The sequence below is a fragment of the Sarcophilus harrisii genome, chromosome 4 (genome assembly GCF_902635505.1).
Source record: "Sarcophilus harrisii chromosome 4, mSarHar1.11, whole genome shotgun sequence".
In the NCBI taxonomy this organism is placed as follows: Eukaryota; Metazoa; Chordata; class Mammalia; order Dasyuromorphia; family Dasyuridae; genus Sarcophilus; species Sarcophilus harrisii.
Genome location: NC_045429.1, coordinates 30205514 through 30225293, shown reverse-complemented (window position 1 = coordinate 30225293; position 19780 = coordinate 30205514). Strand labels below are relative to the sequence as shown.

At 52.7% G+C, this 19780-nt stretch overlaps 1 protein-coding gene across 1 annotated transcript in view; it reads right to left on the bottom strand.

Annotated features, from left to right (window-relative positions):
* The window catches only part of ERI3 (ERI1 exoribonuclease family member 3), a 62567-nt gene extending 43750 nt beyond the window's left edge, over nucleotides 1-18817 (bottom strand). The window contains exons 1-2 of the mRNA XM_031969253.1: nucleotides 18735-18817; nucleotides 504-792 (exon numbers count right to left, since the gene is read on the bottom strand). Of these exons, the coding sequence (XP_031825113.1) occupies nucleotides 504-599 (96 nt within the window). The 5' untranslated portion in view covers nucleotides 600-792; nucleotides 18735-18817. The remainder of the gene's footprint in view (nucleotides 1-503; nucleotides 793-18734) is intronic.
* Nucleotides 18818-19780: the final 963 nt, after the last annotated feature.

Sequence of the window (19780 nt, the reverse complement as noted above, 5' to 3'; positions counted from 1 at the left end):
AGCTTCCTTGCTTATCCAATTCCCAGCCACTTTTCCAAGCCTTGCCCAAAGTTGCCAGCCTAAATGATAGGCAAGGCAAGCCTCCATCCCCATGGTCCCACTGCGATTCTCCCTTCCCCGAAATCACACGTTTCCCACCGGCACAGCCACAGAGTTTGGCAGCTGGAAGAAACCTCAGCAGCCCCTGATCCAAGACCTTCACAGTACAGATGAGTCCACTGACTCACGAGGGTGACTTTGGGGTCCTGAATGTGCCTGATGACTCCTGGCTGCTCGTGGGCGCCACATCCGGAGAGCAGGGGCAGCCTTCAGCCACTGCAGCTGTTACTGGGAGGGACCTTGGTGCTGGGGCCCCCAGGGCACGTTCAGGACCCCAAACACCCCAGAACGGCCCGACCCCCCCCTGGGCATTCCCCAGGGCAGCGCATCAGAGGAGTGGTGCCCTTGCCCCTGGGACCCAGCAGCACCCACCCCCACCCCACTCTCGAGGCCCTCGCAGTCACCTGAGGATGGATCTGCGGCTTGTCACAGGTAGCCTCGAAGTCCAGCACTAAGAAGTAGTGGTACCTCTGTGGAGGGATGGCCGCCATGGCCGCCATGGCCACCCCGAAGCCGTGAGTCGCCAGCGTCTTGCCGGAGATGGAGCCGAGCTCCGGGACGAAGAGGAGGAGAAAAAGGAGGAGAAGGAGGAGGAGGAGAGCCCAGCACTGTCCTCGCCTTCCACAGCGAGTCTGGAGAGAGCCTCACTGTCCCAGGACGGCCAAATGCTGCTACCATTGAACACCCAGAAGTCTGGAGGGAGGAGGGGACAAAAGACATGCCGTTACTCTCCCCCAGCACCAGCAGGAGGCTCCGAGACCCACCGGCCCCCCCGGCACCTGCCCCCATCGCTGCCCAGGCTGGGGCCCGGCGGAACCACCAGCACCCCAAGCGACCACAGAGAAATGGGGGCCCTCTCCCCTGCACCCAGAGGAGGCAGAGCACTGAGCAGCTCCGACGGCCACCGCCAGGAGGGAGAGCCAGAGGAGGGTCAGCGAGTCACTGCGCGAATCCAAAACCTCCGCCAGGTCTAAAGGCGGCCAACGGCCCGGCCTTCAAAGAACTTCCCGTCCAGTAGGAGAGCCAGCATGCGGACACCCAGGTACAAACGGGGAGAACCAATGACAACAGGGCAGACCAACGACAACAGAAGGGCCTCTTGCAGAAAGGAGGATCTGAGCGGAGCCAGAGGAGGGGAGGGAGAGCCCCGGGGGCAGCCTGGGGCACACAGGAGGGGAGAGAATGGCTGGCTGGCCCCTCACCAGTGCCGCACAGAGGAGTCTGTGCTTGATCCTGGCAGTAAGAGGGAGGCCCCAGCGGCCGGCCAGCAGGGGAGGGGGCTAAGGCAGGGGCACCTATGAAAAAGCCACCCTGGGGTGGTCCAGGTGCCAAGGGCCAGCAGCAGGAGGCAGCCTGGTGAGTGCGGAGGAGGGAACCTCTGGGAAAGGGTTTAGGGGGTAGGGGCTGAGGTTGAGGGTCAACAAGGAGGGCGGGTATGCCCTGGAGGGCCACGGGGAGGATGGGGGGATGAAAGTGAGTCTAAGATGCCCACGGATACACCTGGAAACTCCACAGAGAGATCTGGGCTGGATAGAGAAGGGGGACTCCTGCTACCTGAACCTCCGGGAGCTGATGAGAGCAAATAGAGGAGGGGATAAGAGAAGAGGGCCAAAGACAGAGAGCTGAAGGGTCTGGACCTGCCTGCCTTCTCCATCCCCTCCGTTCCCCCCCCCCCAAGCCACCTCAGCCTCTGCAGACGCTCATGACACAGGACCTGTCCATGCTAACCCCCCAATGTGACCTGTGCAAGAGAATCAAGAAAAAAAGGGTGCACTAAGGACAAAAGCTGAGCCCTTTGGAGCCAGGGATTCTGTTCCCAGCAGCCCCCACTGCGCCAACACCCCTCACTGTCCCTCCCCCCAAACTTACATTCCCTTTAACTAGATCTGCAGGCTACAGCGGGGAACTCCCAAGTCAGGCACATGCGGGGCTCCAGCGGGGGGGGGGCGGCTCCAGGCCAGCAGAGTCGTCCCAGAGCCACCACAGGCCCACCACCACAACTCCTTTTGGGTGGGGGCAGCCCGCAGGGTGAGAATGAGGGGGCAGGGGGTATCCTGGGCTCAGCTCGAGGCTCCCCCGCACTGAGGCAGGCTCAGGACACAGACAGGGCCAGTTGATGTTGATAATCCCCAGCTCAGCTTGGGGCCCATTTCCCTCTCTGTGAAATGGGTTTTCAATGGAATCTGAGCAGCATTACCTCAGGTCCCACCTCAAGAGAACTATTTTACAGCTTTTTCAAGGAACAGCAAAAAGAGCCCATAAAAATGCAGCTGTTAGACCCAAAGCGGGCTCTCATTTCCCTGGAACTCAGGCCAGGAGCTGAGAGGTTGGCGCCCCCTCCCCGGGGCTATTTCCCACCATGCACAGCATCAGCATAGCCCCCTCCTTCTCCACGACTCTGATATGACCAGACCCAGGGCTGAGCCTGGGAATCCACAACCTCTGCACGGGCCAAACTCTACTCCCCTGCACAATCGGGTACCCAGGAGTGTCTGTGGACGAGCCCCTGCGATGCCCAGAGCCACCTGGGGCACCTCACCTGGGGCACCTCACCCGGGGCACCTCACCCGGGCCAACCACAAACGGTCACAAGCCCCAGCTGGCCTGTCGGCGGGGCCCTGCCTCCTGGTTCTGCCCTCTGGGTCCCAGCAGGACAAGCCCGTCCCTCCCCCACATGCCACTCCAGAATGCCCGCTGCAGCAGGCAGTGCCAATGAGCAGACCTGGGCCCCCAGAGCCCATGCCAGGAGCTCCGGGGCAGCCTGGGCACCTGCGGGATCTGGAGCTGGTAGCCAGGCAAGGTAACAAGCAGTTCTGGGCTGGGCATGTAAAGGGGCCAAGCTGGCCCCTGCCCTCCAGCAGTCCCGGGGGCTCGGGAAAGGCTTCCTGCCGAAGATGGGGGAGGAGCCCGAGACTCCGAGAGGCAGAGCAGGAAGGCCAGTTTGCCCAGACCTTGAGGAGGGCGGCTGACTGGGAAAGCAGGAGGGAGCATCTGCTGGCTCCAAGGGCGGCCCTTCAGAGGATGGACTGGAGAGGGAAAGACACCCAAAGGCTGACCCTACAGCAGAGGGCAGACACAGAGCAGGGGAGCAGCAAAGGTCACAAGACTGCGGGAATGGGTTCAGAGTTCAAGACTGTGCTCGGGAGGAGGTGAGGGCTAGATGTAGAGACAGGACTGGGTGAACATCCAGAGGGAGGAGCAAGGAGGCCCCAGGACCCAGCCTGGTGGCTGCCTCCGCTCAAAAGACTGGCAGAAGGACCAGGAGACAGAGCAGGGGGCAGGGAAGGCCGGTCAGGGCCGCCAGAAGCTGCCGAAAAAGCGAGGACTGAGAAAAGTGTGGGAGGCTTGCCACTTGGGGCTCCCTAGGACTCCCACTGCTGAGATGAGGGCACAAAGGGGGGGAAGGAGGTGCAGGAACATATGGTGGCGATGGATCCCCCACCCTGGAGTAACTCACCAGACCTCCTGCTAGCGGCAAAGAGCAGAGGTAGGAGACCCCTCCCCCCCATTGTTATATATGCCAGTACGGGGCCAGCCCAGATTGACCAAAGGGATGCCCCAGAGGAACCCTGCACCAGGCTGCAGGGAGCCAACAGGCTCTTCGGAGGAGGGGGACCCAGACACAAGAGGGCAAGCCCCGGGGCCGAGCCCAGCAGCTCCAGCACCCTCCCTCCTCAGGCACCTGGTCTAATCACCCAGCTAGCCAGTAAGGGGGCGCTGGCACGGGGCGGCCGGATCCGGGAGGAGGACGCCTGTCCCCGCGCCCCACACCCGGGGCTCATCTGGGCCCAGTATTGACCCAGACAAGAGAAATGGCTGCTCTGAAGCCCTGAGTGTGCATCAGGTAAATAACACATGTGCCAAAACACACATTTAATGAGGTAAATAATATGCCTTTATAAAAAGACTCAATCTGTGTTTACCTGAGAGACCAAGGAAACGAGGCATCCCCAGACTACAGGAGACCACAGAGGGGTCAACTCAGTCCTGCGTCTTGGGTAAACACACAGTGCATCGCATTATGGAGAGTGGCTGGTAGGGGAAGAGAGAAAGAAGGAAGGAGGAGCAAGGGAAGGGAAGAAGGGGCAAGGGAAGGAAGAAGGAGGCAAGAAGGGGAAAAGGAAGAGAAGAGAAGTAGCAGGGGGAAGAGTGCAGACTAAGGAACAGGAGGATGTGGAGTGGGACATGAAGAATTACCCCCCTCCAAATACAGACATCTAGAGCTCTTTGAGAACTGGCTATTTTCCTCTCACTTGGATCCAACATCCTCAAACATGGACTCAGGAGCTCAGCATGGCCAGAAGGACGTGTCCATTCCAAGGAAACTCAAGAGAGCCCCAAACAAGAGTCTAAGAGAGCAGCCTATAAGTCAAGACTCAAGGCCCAGGCTCCCTCCTACCACATGTACCTTTTCTGCTAGGACCCCCACCCACACAGGGCCTCTGCCCTACCCCAGAGGTGCCACGCCTGAGAAGTGCCAGGAGCACCACTACAAGGCAGGGGAAGCACCTCATAGACAACAGGACACTAGGAATTGCAACCTTAAACTGAGGCCCTTCTCAACACCATTAGGGCCCCGATGTAAAAATCCCTTCATGTCAGAGGTGACAGGACTCAGGAAAAATCTAGGAAGGGGAGGAGTCACACATTCAATCAATGGCAAAGCTGAAAGCTCACTCTATATCCCCCTCAAATCTTCCCCTTTTCCCAGTTTTTCTGCTACAACCTGGGACACCAGTTCCCAGTCTCTGAGGCTGGTCACCAAGGTATCACTTCTCTGACCCTTTACTTCCTCTGATACTGTCACCATCTTGGGTCAGGACCACCTTCCCGCTGTAATAGTCTCTGGGTGGAAAAGGAGTCCCCAAGCCTCTCTCTTCGTTCCCACAATCCTCCAGAGCACCTGGAGGTTTTCTTAAGTCCTGCGGGTAACTCCTCAGGCTTCCATCCAGCACATAAGGCCACATCTCCCCCCCCCTTTGGCAACCCTAGAAAAGCTAGGCCAGCTAAACACGCCAACCCAGACCCTCACTCAGCAGAGACTGACCTAGCCTCCAAAACACTGAGGTTAGGGCTGCCTCCCTGCTTGTCCAGGGCCGGAGTCTCCCAGGGCTCCAGTCCTGGTGGACAAAGCATCACAAAGCTGGAATGGACGTCAGAGGCATCAGAGCCAAACTCCCCAACAAGCCATCCATGCTTCTCAAGCCCTCGGAAGAGAACCCACGAGGAAACTTTGCCTAGGATGCCCTACAGCCTCAAGCTTCTGCAAGCTGCCCTCATGGCTCCTCACTGTTCAGTCCTCTTAGGGCCAAGGAGACCCAGGCTAATCCCACCTCCCAAACATAGCCTGCTACAGATTGGAAGCCAGCGGCCTTGGCTTCTCTTTTCTAGGATCATCTCCAATTCCTTCAGCAGGTCCTCGGGTGGCCTGGCTCAAGGCCCTTCTCCAACCCAATCATCCTTCCCTCCGTCTTGTCAACTTATCCTTCCTAAAATGGCCCAGAATTAGCACAATCCTCCATGACAATCGGGCTGCCAAAGCACAGAACTGCTGAACTGCCCTCATTCTAAACAATGATTCCAACAATGAATATGCCCACTGCAGCCAAAAGAACTATATGTATGTGCATGGTGTGAGGAGTAGGGGGAGAGGGGGAGGATAAAGGGAAAGAGGGAGGAAGGGAAATGAGAGAGACAGAGATTAGAGAGGCCGAAAGAAGAGAGGTCAGAGACAGTGAGAGAGATGAGAGGGAGACATACAGAGTTAGAGAAAGGGAGAGACAGAGAGAGGCAGAGACAGGGAGGAGGGGGAAAAAACAGGGAAAAGGAGAAGGAGAAGCAGAGGGAGAGGAATGAAGTGATAGGGGCCTACATCAATAAATAAGTGATTAAAGGAGAGAAACAAAACATTTTTAAATAAAGTGTTGCATGTTTAACATGTATGAGACTGCCTGCCATCTAGAGGAGGGGCTGGAGGGAAGGAGAGGAAAAGTTGGAACAGAAATGTTTGCAAGGGCCAATGTTGAAAAATTACCCATGCACATGATCTGTCAATAAAAAGCAATAATAAAAAAATAAAGTGTTGCAAACTATTAACAACCATAGGAAAGACTGATAAAAGATGGTTTTAGTCAGGTTTTGGAGAGGGTGCAGAAAACCAGGTACACTAATACATTGTTGGTGAAGCTGTGAATTGAGCCAACCATTATCAAAAGCAACTTGAAAATATGCAAAGAAAGCAACTGTAGCATTCATACTCTTTGACCGAGAGATCCCACTGCGAGATCAATGACAAAAAGAAAGATTCCGCAGACTTCAAAATACTCATAGCAGTACTACTTGAGTAGGAAAGAACTGGAACTGAAACAGATGCCCATCAAGTGGTGAATGGCTAACAACTCTGCTCCATTGATGAAAGAAAATATTACAAGCTGTAAGGAAAGGTGAATATGAAAACTACTGGGAAGCTTATTTGAAATAATATAATGGGAAATAAGCAGGATCAGGAAAACAACACACCACAACAATGTTAGGAAAGAACAATAATAAAACAATTGAAACTACATGCTGTGAAACTGAAATGACCGAGTCAGGCCCAAAAAAGAGGCAAGGGAAGATATCTCTTTCTCTTCTTTTAGGGTGAAGAATGGAAGATTTGGATGGATTTATTAATTTTGCCAAACTGTTTTTTCTCTTTTTAAACTATATGTCATAAGAGAAGATCTAATTCAGTTCCAGCTGATCAATGATGGACAGAAGCAGCTACACCCAAAGAAAGAACACTGGGAAATGAGTGTAAACTCTTTGAATTTTTGTTTTTCTTCCCAGGTTATTTTTACCTTCTGAATCCAATTCTTCCTGTGCAACAAGAGAACTGTTCAGTTCTGCACACGTATATTGTATCTAGGATATACTATAACATATTTAACATGTATAAGACTGCTTGCCATCTAGGGGAGGGGGGTGGAGGGAGGGAAGGAAAAAGTCAGAACAGAAGTGAGTGCAAGGGATAATGTTGTAAAAAATTATCCAGGCATGGGTTCTGTCAATAAAAAGTTACAATAAAAAAAAATAAACTATATGTCATAAGGAATGAAACTCAAGGGATAAGAAATGTAGGTGATGAAAAAATAAAAGGCAAAAAATTATTTTTAAAAATGCTTGCTGATTGATGAATTCATCTGATAATTTTGCAATTGACTTTTTGAACCCAAGGTATAAGACTTTACATTTATCCTAACTAAGTTACTCTAAGATAGAAAACCTATGGAATGACATTCATGACTTAGAATATGTTCAAAGGAGGATAACTAAGAGTGAGAAGAATAAAGAACATGCCATCCAAGTACCTCTTAAAGTTCATTCACTCAACCAGTTCTTGTAATGGGCTGAAGCTCTTGAAGCTCTCATTGCACTGAGGTCCCTCTTAGCACTTGAGGTTAATTAGCAATAAGTGTGAGGACTGCTTATTTTAAAATCAGCAGGAGTCAGGAATTCAGGTTAAGGGAAAATCCTTGATCTTTATTCTTTGCGGAGGTGAAGGGGAAAAGGTGATAAGAAGTAAGAGCAATCAAACCAAGAACGCGGCCAGCAGTGCCTCTGGCTCTCACACTCCATCCACCAAGTCGTTTCTACCCAATCTCCTATACAACACATCCAACTTGCACAGAGAATGGGCGGGGCCATTCTTTCTCCAAGCATATATTAATAGAGTATTGTCCAATTGCTAATTAGCCTCAAGTGCTAAGAGGGACCTCAGTGCAATGAGAGCTTCAAGAGCTTCAGCCCATTACAAGTTCTGAAGTCCCTTACCTAGCTGAACCATCAATCTAACCCTACATGTCCCATCCACAAGGTTTGAACACCTTTAACAAACATTGCCCTGAAAACCCAGTAAATCAGGTCCTCTCTTTTTTCCTAGTTAACTTTTTTCTTCCTCCTGATGACCCTTATCAGTAAAAGGAAATGAACATGTCCAAAATCTGCTCCTGGTATGTCCTAAGTTTCAGTCATCTCTACTAATATATATATATATATATATATATATATCCCCCCCCCCCCAAGAATTGCAGTCAAGTCATCAACCTAGAAGATCAACAACCTTCCCTCTGGAAGCGCTCGTAGAGAACCAGGTCCTAAGATCCTACAGAAGGGAAAAAAGGTCGCTCTCCTGACCCACTGGGTGATGGAGCAAATAGGTGAGTAGGAATAGAGTGCTCAGGAAGGTGCACAAAGATAGATGTGTCTCCCAAAGCTCTTCCAAGATGACACCTGGGAAACTGGAGGTGAGGGTATCATTGGTCCACATAACCCAAGGCTTCTCCCAACACTTGGCTAGCCTTGGGGTTCAGAGTGATATTTTACCCTATAAATGGGGCCCATATAGAGTCTAGCCCACTCCGGCTCCTTCCCCCGAGCTCACCTCAGCTGCCAGACCCATCCAAGGCCGGCTGCCACCCCTGCCATCTCTGCCACTAGAGACTAGCCATGCACGAGTACCAAAGCCTGCAGGGCCCTCAAAAATGCCAGCCCTGGGCAGGGGCTTGGCCGTACCTCCCAAGTCTCAAGAGCCTCCCTTTTGGCATCCGTCATCATTAGGCTAAATGTGTCCTGTGATTTACCCAACATTTACTAACCAGTTTGCAACTCCCCAAAGCCTGGGCAGCCTCCATCTGGGGTCACAGCTGGGAAGGAACAGTTGTTTTTACCCACTTTATTTCAGGCCACACATGGATCCACCAGCAGCTTAATCTTTCTGAGCATCCGGACAACAAAATAATTGCAGATCGGACAGATCGCTGCCGTTCCCCAGCCCCAGTCACGCAGACTTGGGGATGGAGGCTCATCTGTCGCAGCTTGGCGCAGCAGGCTGGCTCTCATGCTCAAACCCCAGCCCTAGGAGGTGGAGGAGGGGAGGGGAAGACAGGCTACCCTGAGCACTGATCATGCCAGGAGTGTAAGGAGACGACCTCTCCTACCTGCGCCGCCTCATCCTTCCCCGGTCAGTGGCTACCATATTGCTTGCTCATGTACCTGCAGATAAAGTACTCAGGCCTGGACCTCCCCGAAGGACAAACAGGAGCAGGAAACAAACAATAACTCACATTTCCTAGGGTGTTTTCCTCTGTAAGGAAGGCTGATGTGAGCGTGACTAGTCCCATGGGTCAATGAAGGGAATGGAGGCTAAGATGTCATGGCTTATCCAAGGTCACATGGCTGCTAAAGGACCTGGCCGGCCATCCCGAGAAGGCCAAGGTCAATGCAGAAACCACCTCCAAACCCAACTGGTCCCCATCCACATGCCTCAGTCTGTGACGGGGATGATTTGGGAGCCCATTTCTCTACCTGGGAGACCATTCCGGGTTAGGGTGCATCCCAGAGCCCAGCCCACAGGCTCGCTGAACTGAATTCTCACCAAGATAAAGAACAAGCTCCCCAGAGCTACAATCCAGCTTGCTCTGGAAACAAAGTGTGGCTGGATAAAAGCGGCCAAGACAGAGGGAAGAATAAGGTCTGCTTGAAAGATTTGCGCTAGACAACTCCCCCCACCTCCCCAACAGGAAAGAGCGCTCTACATTTCTATACCTTTAGGGCCAGCACCTCCAAATCCCTTCTAAAGGAACAAATCTTTCCATATTTCAGATGCAGCAGCCAGTTGGCATAAGGTACAATAGAAAGAAACCAAAAGAGCTCGGTGAAGATCCTCACCTGGGCAGCCTCTGACCAAGAGGGCACTGCCGCTGCCTCCTCCAGGACCTGAGAAGGCCGGCTCTAAGGCTTTGCCCAGCTCCAAACCTCTGTCCCCCAACCCTCTCGGCTGGGCCAGAGTGCCCTGAAGCAGCAGGCCAGGCTGCTCTCCCCATGGGAGGAGATGAGACCATTACCTTGGGCCTGGAATACTATTAAAAGGATTAATTTAGGGACCCATGTTTGGACTGTCACATCCAATCACTGCTCACAGATCTACAACTTCCCAAATCAGACACATGCAAAGGAGAATCAATTGCAAGGACACCGAGGGTCTGAACAGGCATACTAATGGCCTCTCAAGTCACCGAGGTGCCCGCCGGCAGCTAGCTCTGACACTCCCATAAATTATGTGCCTCTGGATTGTACCTGGAACAAGGCTGAGCACCCACCACAACAATCCCGGCCTCCCCTGGGCCTCCCCAGGATCACCCCAGGGGGACGAGGATGAAAAAATACCCAAACTGGCCCCGGCTGTCCCCTCCCTGGCTTCCCTTCATGGAAGAAAAACTGCAGAGGGAAAAGCACAGCCCCACCCCTGCGCTTCTGGCTCCCCTCCCTGCACCCGCCTTTCAGCCAGCCTCACTGTGCTCCCCTGGGTCACAGGGACATGAATGCTGACCCCCTGACCCACCTCCTAATTTGGGGCTAGAAGGCCCTCTGCAAAGACAAAGGGCTCCAGCCACCAACCATGAGAAACCAGTCACCAGACAGGGCGGGGACAGCCATATTTTGGGGGAACTGTGATCAGAAAGCTACAGCCTAGAAGCCCGAGTCCCTTTGTTGACACTACTGGGCTCCTGGTGAACGGCTCCTGGCGAACGGCTCCTGGCCAGATTCCCCCCGCCCTGAAGAAGAGTCTGCCCGGCCAGATGGTGCCGAGATGGCCACTGCAGGCCCACAGAGCGGCAGGACTCGCGTGTGGCCACTGGTTGCTGCTCTGCCCGGCTCCCTGTCCTAGCCAGCACCTTTGCCCTGCCCAGCCCCTCGTGAGCCCCCCTCCACCAATGTGCCCAGCTGGGTTCCCCCTCCTCCCGTAAGAGGCTCTGCATCTACTTTTCCCTCTCCTCAGGACGCCCTGAACAGAAGCTCTGCCTCTAGACCCTTCCCACAGAGCCTAGGGGTAGGGTGGGGGGAACACCCCATCTAGGGAAGTGCCTCTCTCCAGACAAAGAGGGCCACGGGCTGGGCAAAGCACCTTCCCTCCACTCTCCCACACGGTCACCATCACCTGAGACAAAAACCAAAGAAAGGTCCGTCCCCTAACAGCCTTCATCACCTGGCCCTGCTCTACCTGGCACCCTCCCTCTGCCACGACCCAGGGCCGTCCCTGCCTGGAGTCCCCAGTTTCAGCCACCTTCTGCAGGAAGCTGCCCAACTCATCGGAGGCCCTCCCTACAACACCTCCTGCCTACAGCATGATGGTCTGGAGTTCTGCTTCCCCCGTGGGCTGTGAGTTCCTTGGGGTCCTGCAGGGGTCCCACTCTGGGTCTCTGCACCCTGGCAAAGTTCTGAAACGCCAACTGGCTGCTCACCCTCTTGCTCATTGCCGCAGCTGGGCCAGGACCTCCCAGCCCCAGAAACACCAATAAAATGCAAGCGCTCGGAGACAGGCCTCTGCTCATGTGTCCTCACCCCCAAAACCCAGTCCAGGGCCAAGTACAAAGCAGAGGGGAGCACTGACCACATCACTCCCTCCCTCAAAGACTCAGGGGCACCCCATTACCTCCAAACCAAACACAAACAAGCTCCTCCGCAGGCACTGTTGGACCTTCCCAACTGCCCCAGGCCTCAGCCTCCGGCCCTCGGCTCCCCTTGCTGCAGGACCTTCCCCCAGTCTACCCCACAACTGTCTGCTGCTGGCATCTCCTTCTCCCCATTTGTCCCTGGGGGTGGAGGCACTGCTTCCCCATCAGACTAGCGGGGCCCTGAGGAATTGTTCTGTGTCCCCAGTGCCTAGCGGGGAGCCTGGCATGCGGATGGTGCAGGGACAAAGCAGCTGGCACGTCACACTTTCTTGGCAGAGCCCAAGACCATCCCGGGGGGTCTGTTGCCTCAGGCAGTGTCAGAACCTGGCTTCCAAATGAGGGAAGGAAGGGGGGGACACCTACTGTGTGTCAGGACAGCAGCCTGCTGTGCCTCGACAAATATCACCTTAACTGGCCCTTACAACTACTGCATGAGGAAGATGTCATTACCAAAGCAGACAGGCGTTCAGTCATCTAGCTACTATCTCAGGGAGCATTTGAACTCAGATCTCAAGATGCTTCTCACTGTGGATCGTCCTGTCTGTCCTAGGGCAACTGAAGTTTAAATCTATTAGAAATCAGAATTTAAAAAGACCTCAACTAGCTGGAAAAACCTAATGTGCCCCCCCCACCCCAGCAGGGATCCCCCCAGCTTCCTGACAGCCACAGAGCTGACAAGCGCCCCTTTGGATCTGCGTCCATCAACAACAATGCTGAATGAGTCCAACAGGAATAGAGCACGGACCAGCATCTCACACCACACAGAATGACGTGCTCCCTACAAGACAGAATAAGGGAGCGAGGAAGAAAACGTCCCTCGTAACTGGCAGGACCGACTCAGAGAGAGAGGGTCTGTGACTGGGAGGACAAAATGCCCAGCTCGGTTACAAAAACTAAAAAAGCCATGAATAACCAAGTCAGCCTGAAAATGACAAGGCAAACAGGGACCTGTGGAGGAATGGCACAAAGTTTTTCTGATGTTCATAGCCAGTCTACACCACTACCTTCTGATTCAAATGTGTAAGAACTAGAGCCATTCCCCAATAGATAAATGGGCAAAGTCCACAGGAACCGGCAGTTCTGAAGGGCAGAATTCCAAGCTATCAATCACCTTAGAAAAGTATTCCCCATCACTATCAGAGACACACATTAAAAACAACTCTGCAGAAGTCAGATTGACAAAAATAACACGCCCAAGGGGGCCAAGGAGTGGAGACAATCTACAAAGCAGCTGAAGCTCTGCCCCACCTTCCAAAGCAGCAACATTGCAACCAGGCCCAGGCCCCAGGGAGAACAGAGAGAGGAAAAGGGCCTGCAAACACACCAAGGAGGTTTGCAGCAGCTCTTTTTGGTGGTGGTAAGGAGCTGGGAACGAAGGATGCCTGTCGACTGAGGGATGGCTGAACAAATCTCTGTATGTGAATGTGATGACTGCTCCTTAAAAATGAAGAGGATGGTTTCAGACAGAAGTACTAAGACTCGTATGAACTGATGAAGAATTGATTAATGCAATTACCAATCATGATCCCCGAGAAGAGATAATCAAACACATTATTAGCTAATAGAGAGGGCTCAGGGGGCATGGTTTTTAAGTATGGCCAATGAGGAAATCTGTTTCGCTATACTTTGTATATATATGTTAAAAGAATTTTGCTTTTTTTTTCTTTTATTCCAAAAAGGGGAGAGAGGGAAGCAAGAGGAGGTTTAGGGATAGGATAGGAAAGGAAAAAGGAAAGGAAAAAGGAAAGGAAAAAGGAAAGGAAAAAGGAAAGGAAAAAGGAAAGGAAAAAGGAAAGGAAAAAGGAAAGGAAAAAGGAAAGGAAAAGGAAAGGAAAAGGAAAGAGGAAAGGAAAAAGGAAAGGAAAAAGGAAAGGAAAGGAAAGGAAAGGAAAGGAAAGGAAAGGAAAGGAAAGGAAAGGAAAGGAAAGGAAAGGAAAGGAAAGGAAAGGAAAGGGGAAAAGAAAGGAAAAAAGAAAGGAAGGGGAAAAGGAAAGGGAAGGAAAGGGAAGGGAAATGGAAAAGGGAAGGGGAAAAGGAAAGGGAAAAGGAAGGAATTATTGAAGCATCTTTTCAAAATACACAGAACAGAACAGGAGGAAGCCCAGAAAGAATCCCAAACCAAGCAGAACAGCTCAGGTTATATATTGAATTTATTATATACTTTTGAAAATCCAGTTATACAAAACAGAGATTTGAAGTTGCATACAAAATCCTTTTTCTGTTCTACTATGTATATGGAAATTCTTGTTTCTGCCTATTCTCTTTGTTAAGTTCAGAATTTTTTAATAAAAATAAATAAAAATGCTGATCAGAGCAGAGCAGACTAAGCCCTCCAGGCTGACATCAACCCACTAATCAACCAGCTGGGCATCCACCTAATCCAATCCACATCTGCATTTCCACCCAGGGCAGGTCAGAGGCTTTGTCAAATGTTTGGCTAAAATCCAGATGCCTTAGTATCTACTGCATTGCCCTATCAACCCAATCCAGTAACCCTGCCAAAAAAGGATAGGATTAGATGAGAGAGAGTATTTTCCAAGTAAGCCCATGCTGGCTCCTGGTGATCAGCTATCCCCTTGCTAGATGCTCATAAACAGCTGCTCAGGACTTGGCCAGGGAGCTACCTAGATCACCAGATTGTGAGATTATGGAATTCACGTTTCCTTTTTTAAAATGTGGGCTATGTTTTTCTCTTTTCTAGTGGCTCATCGATTCTCCCCTCATCCCAGCATCCTAAAGATCAACTCCAGCTGTTCCACCATCACGTCTGCCAATCCTTTCCCTAGTGTCTTAAGCCCCTAGGCTTAGTGAGAATATATTTCAAGTTCTCTCCCACAACCTCCTTCTTCATAAGCTCAATATTTTACTAATTATCTAATTATCATTCTCTAGAGACACAGTGCACTTTCCCACCTCCAAGCCTTTTTGCTCACCGTGTTGTTTTTAATTTCTCACCTCCATTTCCTCCTACTAAAAATGCCTCCCTTAAGACCTGGCTTGGACACTGTCCTAATGAACACATACACTCATCCTCCTGATAATTCTTTCTCATTTGTACTTCTTTGTCCAAAAAAAAAAAAAAAAAAGACCCACAGCATTTCAGAATTAGAACCTCAGAGACCATGGTAGTTCATCTAAACCCTAAGCTCTACAAACCTCAAACTCAGCATGGCAAAAAGAGAACACAACCTTTCCCTCCAATTCTCTCCTCAACTTCCTCATGTCCATCAAGGGCACCACCATCCTCCCTGTTACCAGGCTCACAAGCCTGGTGCCATCCTGGACTGTTCATGCTCTCTCCCCAACATATAGTCATGATTTCATTTCTTTCTCTATAACTTCTCATCTATAAGCACCCTTCTCTCTACTCCACAAGCACCTCCATGGTATAGACCCTCAGTACCTGTGACCTGGATTAATCAGTCTCCCTGCTTCTCCCTACTCCCTCCTCCTTGGGGATTTCCGCACAAGTTTGATGTTGTCACTCTCCCTACTCAAAAGAAACTGCGTGAGATCCTGCAATCTACGGACTAAGCATCAACTCTGACATGAAAGCCACGCTGGATCCAACCCTCCTTATCAGTCCTCTTCTAGACCAACTGACGGTTCCCAAGAGAAAGGGAGGCTGGTGACTTAGCACAGCCTCCCAATTCATATTACTGGGAAGGAGGATCTGCTGCACCGGGGACCCAAGTACAACTGGCCGGTTGAGCAACACATCCCTTTCTCTTTTCTTTCCTTTTCTTTTCCTTTCCCTTTCCTACGTCTACATGGGGCATCATACCTTTATGGTGGGTACTCTGCCCAAAGGAATATAAATTTTGACCACTGAAACTGTACAAGATATCTTAAGGCTTATAGGCTACATTTTGTTATTAATAGGCCTTAAACCCAAATCACTCTAGCTTTCATTGACTGGCCAACAATAGGCCTCAGGCCAAGCTCCACTTGGTCATAGTTTAAACTCTACTTGGCCAGAAACTCTGAAGGTCTCCACCTCCCAGAATGATTTTTTTTGGACTACGTAAAAGGTTACTCTCAGCCTCATTTCTTTCCCAGAAATCACTGAATGGGTGTTGCCTTGGTCAAATTGAGCCTTGTTAAAGACCTTTGATTAAAAAGGCCAAGGTTTCCCACTGCATTCGAGGTCATCTCTACTCGTCCTGAGCTGTATTTTACCACTGAACCCAGATGGCTCCGGAAGAGATGCTGATTTTGCCCAGCCCTCCCTCACTTAAATCCAATTCACTTGCACATCATGGTATCTCCTTCCTGATGTCGTGATCCTCTTCGACAATGAAGGCCAAACAAGTCCAACTAACTCTCTGGCTGTTCCTCATGCCTTCACCTCTACTCAGAATCTCCAGAGTTTTCTTTAAAGCTCATTTCCAAGGCCACCTCCTCTATTAGGCATTCTTCCTTCCTTCCCTGACCCAAACTGCCCACTATTTATTCTCTGCACTCACATGTCCACGGTGTCTACCACTATGGGATACGATCTCTTTGAGGACAAGAAGAGTTCCATTTTTTGTCATTCTAGCACGTCCCTAGCATGGTACTTGGCACAAAGCAGATGCTTTAGAAAGGCACTCTGGACTTGAGCGGCAGGCTGCGCTTCCTAGGGAAGTTTACCTTGGCAAAACGTTAAGATCTTTATCTTTATCCACAGGCTAACTGGCAGTGAAGGGGACCAGAAATACACAGAATAGAAAGAAGACATTAGTCTTCAGACTAAGATAGGCCAAGGTCAACATGGGATTGTATAACTGAGCACTGGAGGCCAAGTTGCTGGGGAAGGGGATGGGGGAGGATCCTTGATCTTCAAAGTGTAGGTCTATACTCTCCAAGTCAGTGACTGCGGCCCCTCACCCATGCAACAAACACGCCACAAGAATGAGTCTGACCTTCACTAGGATGGCTTGCCAATTCAAAGAGCTACACAAAGTTTAAAAGAACACCTAAAAAAAAAGTCAATCTTAGACCATTTAAAATCATAAAATCATAGGATGACTCACTCTTCAGAAACTCAAAGCAACAAAAGCATGATGTGCTGGTGACCCCAGATTCTTGAAGCCCAAACCCCAAGGATTTTTTTCATTTCTCTCCTATCAGAGAGCAGACCACTATGCCCCTGGCAGACTGGTTGGCTTTGCAGGACAATCTTCTCGAGGCCCGGCAGCATCAGGAAGCACAGGCCTCTTCTGGGGCATCTTTCCTCAATTCCCCTGCTCCTTTTCACATATTTCCAAGGAAGCCATTCACCAAATGAACCCAGCACAAAGAAAACACCACTTTTCAATGTTTTTAATCACCTTTATTTAGACGTTTCAAGCTAATAAGATATGGGGAACTGTGGTGACTGTTCAACTCTCTGACCTAGCCAGCTGATTATTTACAGGATCTTTGGGTAGGAATTGTTAACGAGCTTTTAATTTGGAGCACTTCAGTGGAGTCAAGTGCTCTGAGCTCCAATGAACCACCCCCGAATCCATAAAGGAAACCTTATCAATCACTTCCCCGCACAGCAGCCAAGTGGTGGGTTTCTAACCAAGTTCCCGGACACTCACATTACTGAAGTCACACTCCAAATCACTGTTTATAAATGGACTTTTAAGTGATAGGGGACTCAGGTGTTATAGACTTAAGCTCAAAGCACCAACCCACTAAAACAAGGTACGCCATGTATGATAAAGTCAGAATAAAGCCGTATTTGATGAAGCCAAGTCCTCTTAGAAATTCCACAATCAAAATCAGTGAGCCAATCCTCACCGACCAGAGTTGAAATACAGCCTAGTATTTGGCCAATCAGATTCATGTGGTGCTGCCATTCAGAAGGGAGCCCCAGTAAATCTCTCTGGCAAGAGCTGATGGTAAGGATGTGACCAGAGACCATTAGCAGAGGTAATAGTTCAAACTGTCAGGGCCAGTGGTTTTCAAAAAGACATCGATTCCATCCAGTCCTAAATATAGGAGTCCAAACACCAAACCAAGCCAAAGACTTGCAAGTCCTTCAGTCTGACCCAGCAGCTAGTATGGCAACACCGTGGGGCTTGTATGTCAGCTGAGGCCGGCCAGAGCCCCATTGCTACCCATGCATCTGCCGTAAAGGGAAACCCACACCGCTCTGTACTGCAGACACCTGGGAAGGGGCTCGCCCCCAGCAGGGGACCTTTTCCAGTCCCACCTCGCCAGACAAAGCCAGAGGCCACAGAGAGTCCTGCTCTGGGACCTCTCTCCTTGGGCCCTTTCAGTCAGGATCAAATTGCCCCTCACCCCTCTTCTGACCCAAGAGAAACCATCATAAAGCCCCCTTCCCCCACCCCCAAAACTCTCTTTTTCTCCTTCCCACCAAAAAAGGAGGCTGTTAGAGCAGCTCCTCAGCTACCATCCTGGGTACCTCCCCAGCTACTCCCAGCATAGCACAGAGGGAGAGTTGTTGGGGCGTCTCATCTAAGGGGCTCCTGCTAAGATACTTATCCCCTCAAAGGGAGGAGCCCTCCTAACAGCCAACCCTCCCCAGAAATGCCGGAGTCATCCCATTCAGACCACCCCTGCCCCCCACCCACCCGCCAATGTCTCTAGATGAGGGGTACTCCCATGCAGGCCCACCTTAACTGCCTTGCGCTAATAATTCTTAGGAGGGAGGGGCGCCTCCTTCATCCCTAGGTTTCTCCTCCAGGAGGAGAAGCCCTTTTATCCACACCTCCCTCTATACCAATCCCACGGGAGAAGGGAGCCCCCCCATCTATCCAGACCTTTCCTCAGCCCCGCCCCGCAGGAGGAAGAGGGCCGTCGCCATGGCAACCCTACTCGGGTCCCGCCCGCAGCGGGGTACCCGTCGCCATGACAACCTCTGCCCGCACCCCGCCCCTACCCCCCAGCCCCCAGCCCCCAGCGCGCGCTCCCGCCGCCACGTCCGCGCTCCCGCCACCGCCCCGCGCGCCCCCGCCCCCCGGGCGCCCGCAGGCCCCGCGCCGGCCTCCCCCGGGCCGCGGCGGACGAGCAAGCGCAGGACTGCGGAACGGGCCCGCGTCCGGGGGAGGCCAAGGCGAGACCGGCTCCGCCCGCTGCCCGTCGCCCCCCTTGGCGGCCGCGGCGGCGACAGCCCGCACCACGAGTCCCCACAACACACCGACTCACCTCCGTGCCCTCTGACCCCGCGCGGCGCCGCCGACGGGCGGCCGTGCTGGCCAACCGACGAGCCCGCCGCCGGGGCCGTGGGCCAATGAGAGGCTGGGGGGCGTGGCTTCCTTTGCACCGGCCCTCGCACCTCCGGCCGCATGCGCGTCGCGGCGCCCCGCCAGGCCTCTATTGCCGCTAGTTATTTTGGGGGTTGTAGTCCCGGCGGATCAGTCTCTGAGCAGCTCTCTGGCCCAGTGCGCATGTTTGGCTAGGGGCACGTGGGCCCCGGGCCCCCAGATCCAGGCCGCACCTTACGAAGCCGAGGGGGGGGGGGGAAGGGAGGGGGCGTTGGCTCCCGACGGGAAGATGGAGTTGTTTGCCTGTAACAGCAGCTCCCCGCCCCTGGGGAGCAAGTGCCTGCACTTCAGGCTGCAGTCGCTTCCCACTGAGCCTTGCGGTGCCACCTCTAGTCCCTCATTCCTTCCCTAAGCCTGTGCCCTTCAGCCGGGCGGTCGTCACGTGACCCCTTTTGTCTCCCACTCTGGCCTTCCGGTGCGGTTCTTCTGTGCTTCCTCCGTGCTCCCGGTCTTTCATTCAAACCGAGCGATGGGAGACGGTCAAGGACTTAGTGGAGACCGAGGAAACCCCTTCGGCGCAGTCCTGCCCTCGGGGGCTTCCGGTCCCCTCGAAGGCCCCGGAGGGCAGGGGGGCGGGCCACAGAGCCAACGCGCCCCAGCCAAAGGCTTCGCCCGGGCCGGGGGAAGGGTTGGCGTTCCAGAACCGAGAGGAATGGGGAGAGGGCGCCGCTTGGGGCGGGCGGGGGAAGGGGCACCCAGGAAGCGCCGCGAGTGGGGCGGGGAAGCAGCGGGCGGCGGGAGAGCTGCCCCTGGAGGCCGGGAGGCCTCCCTGCGAGTCCCGCCTTGGGCGCGCAGGTGCAGTGCGGATGCCGTCCTCGCTTCTGATCCGTCTGGGCTGCCCGTTCCGCTTCAGGACGCAGGGGTCGCGCCTGGGGGGATGGAGGCCGAACAAGGGGGGAGGGGCACTGCGAGAGGGAGGGGACAGAG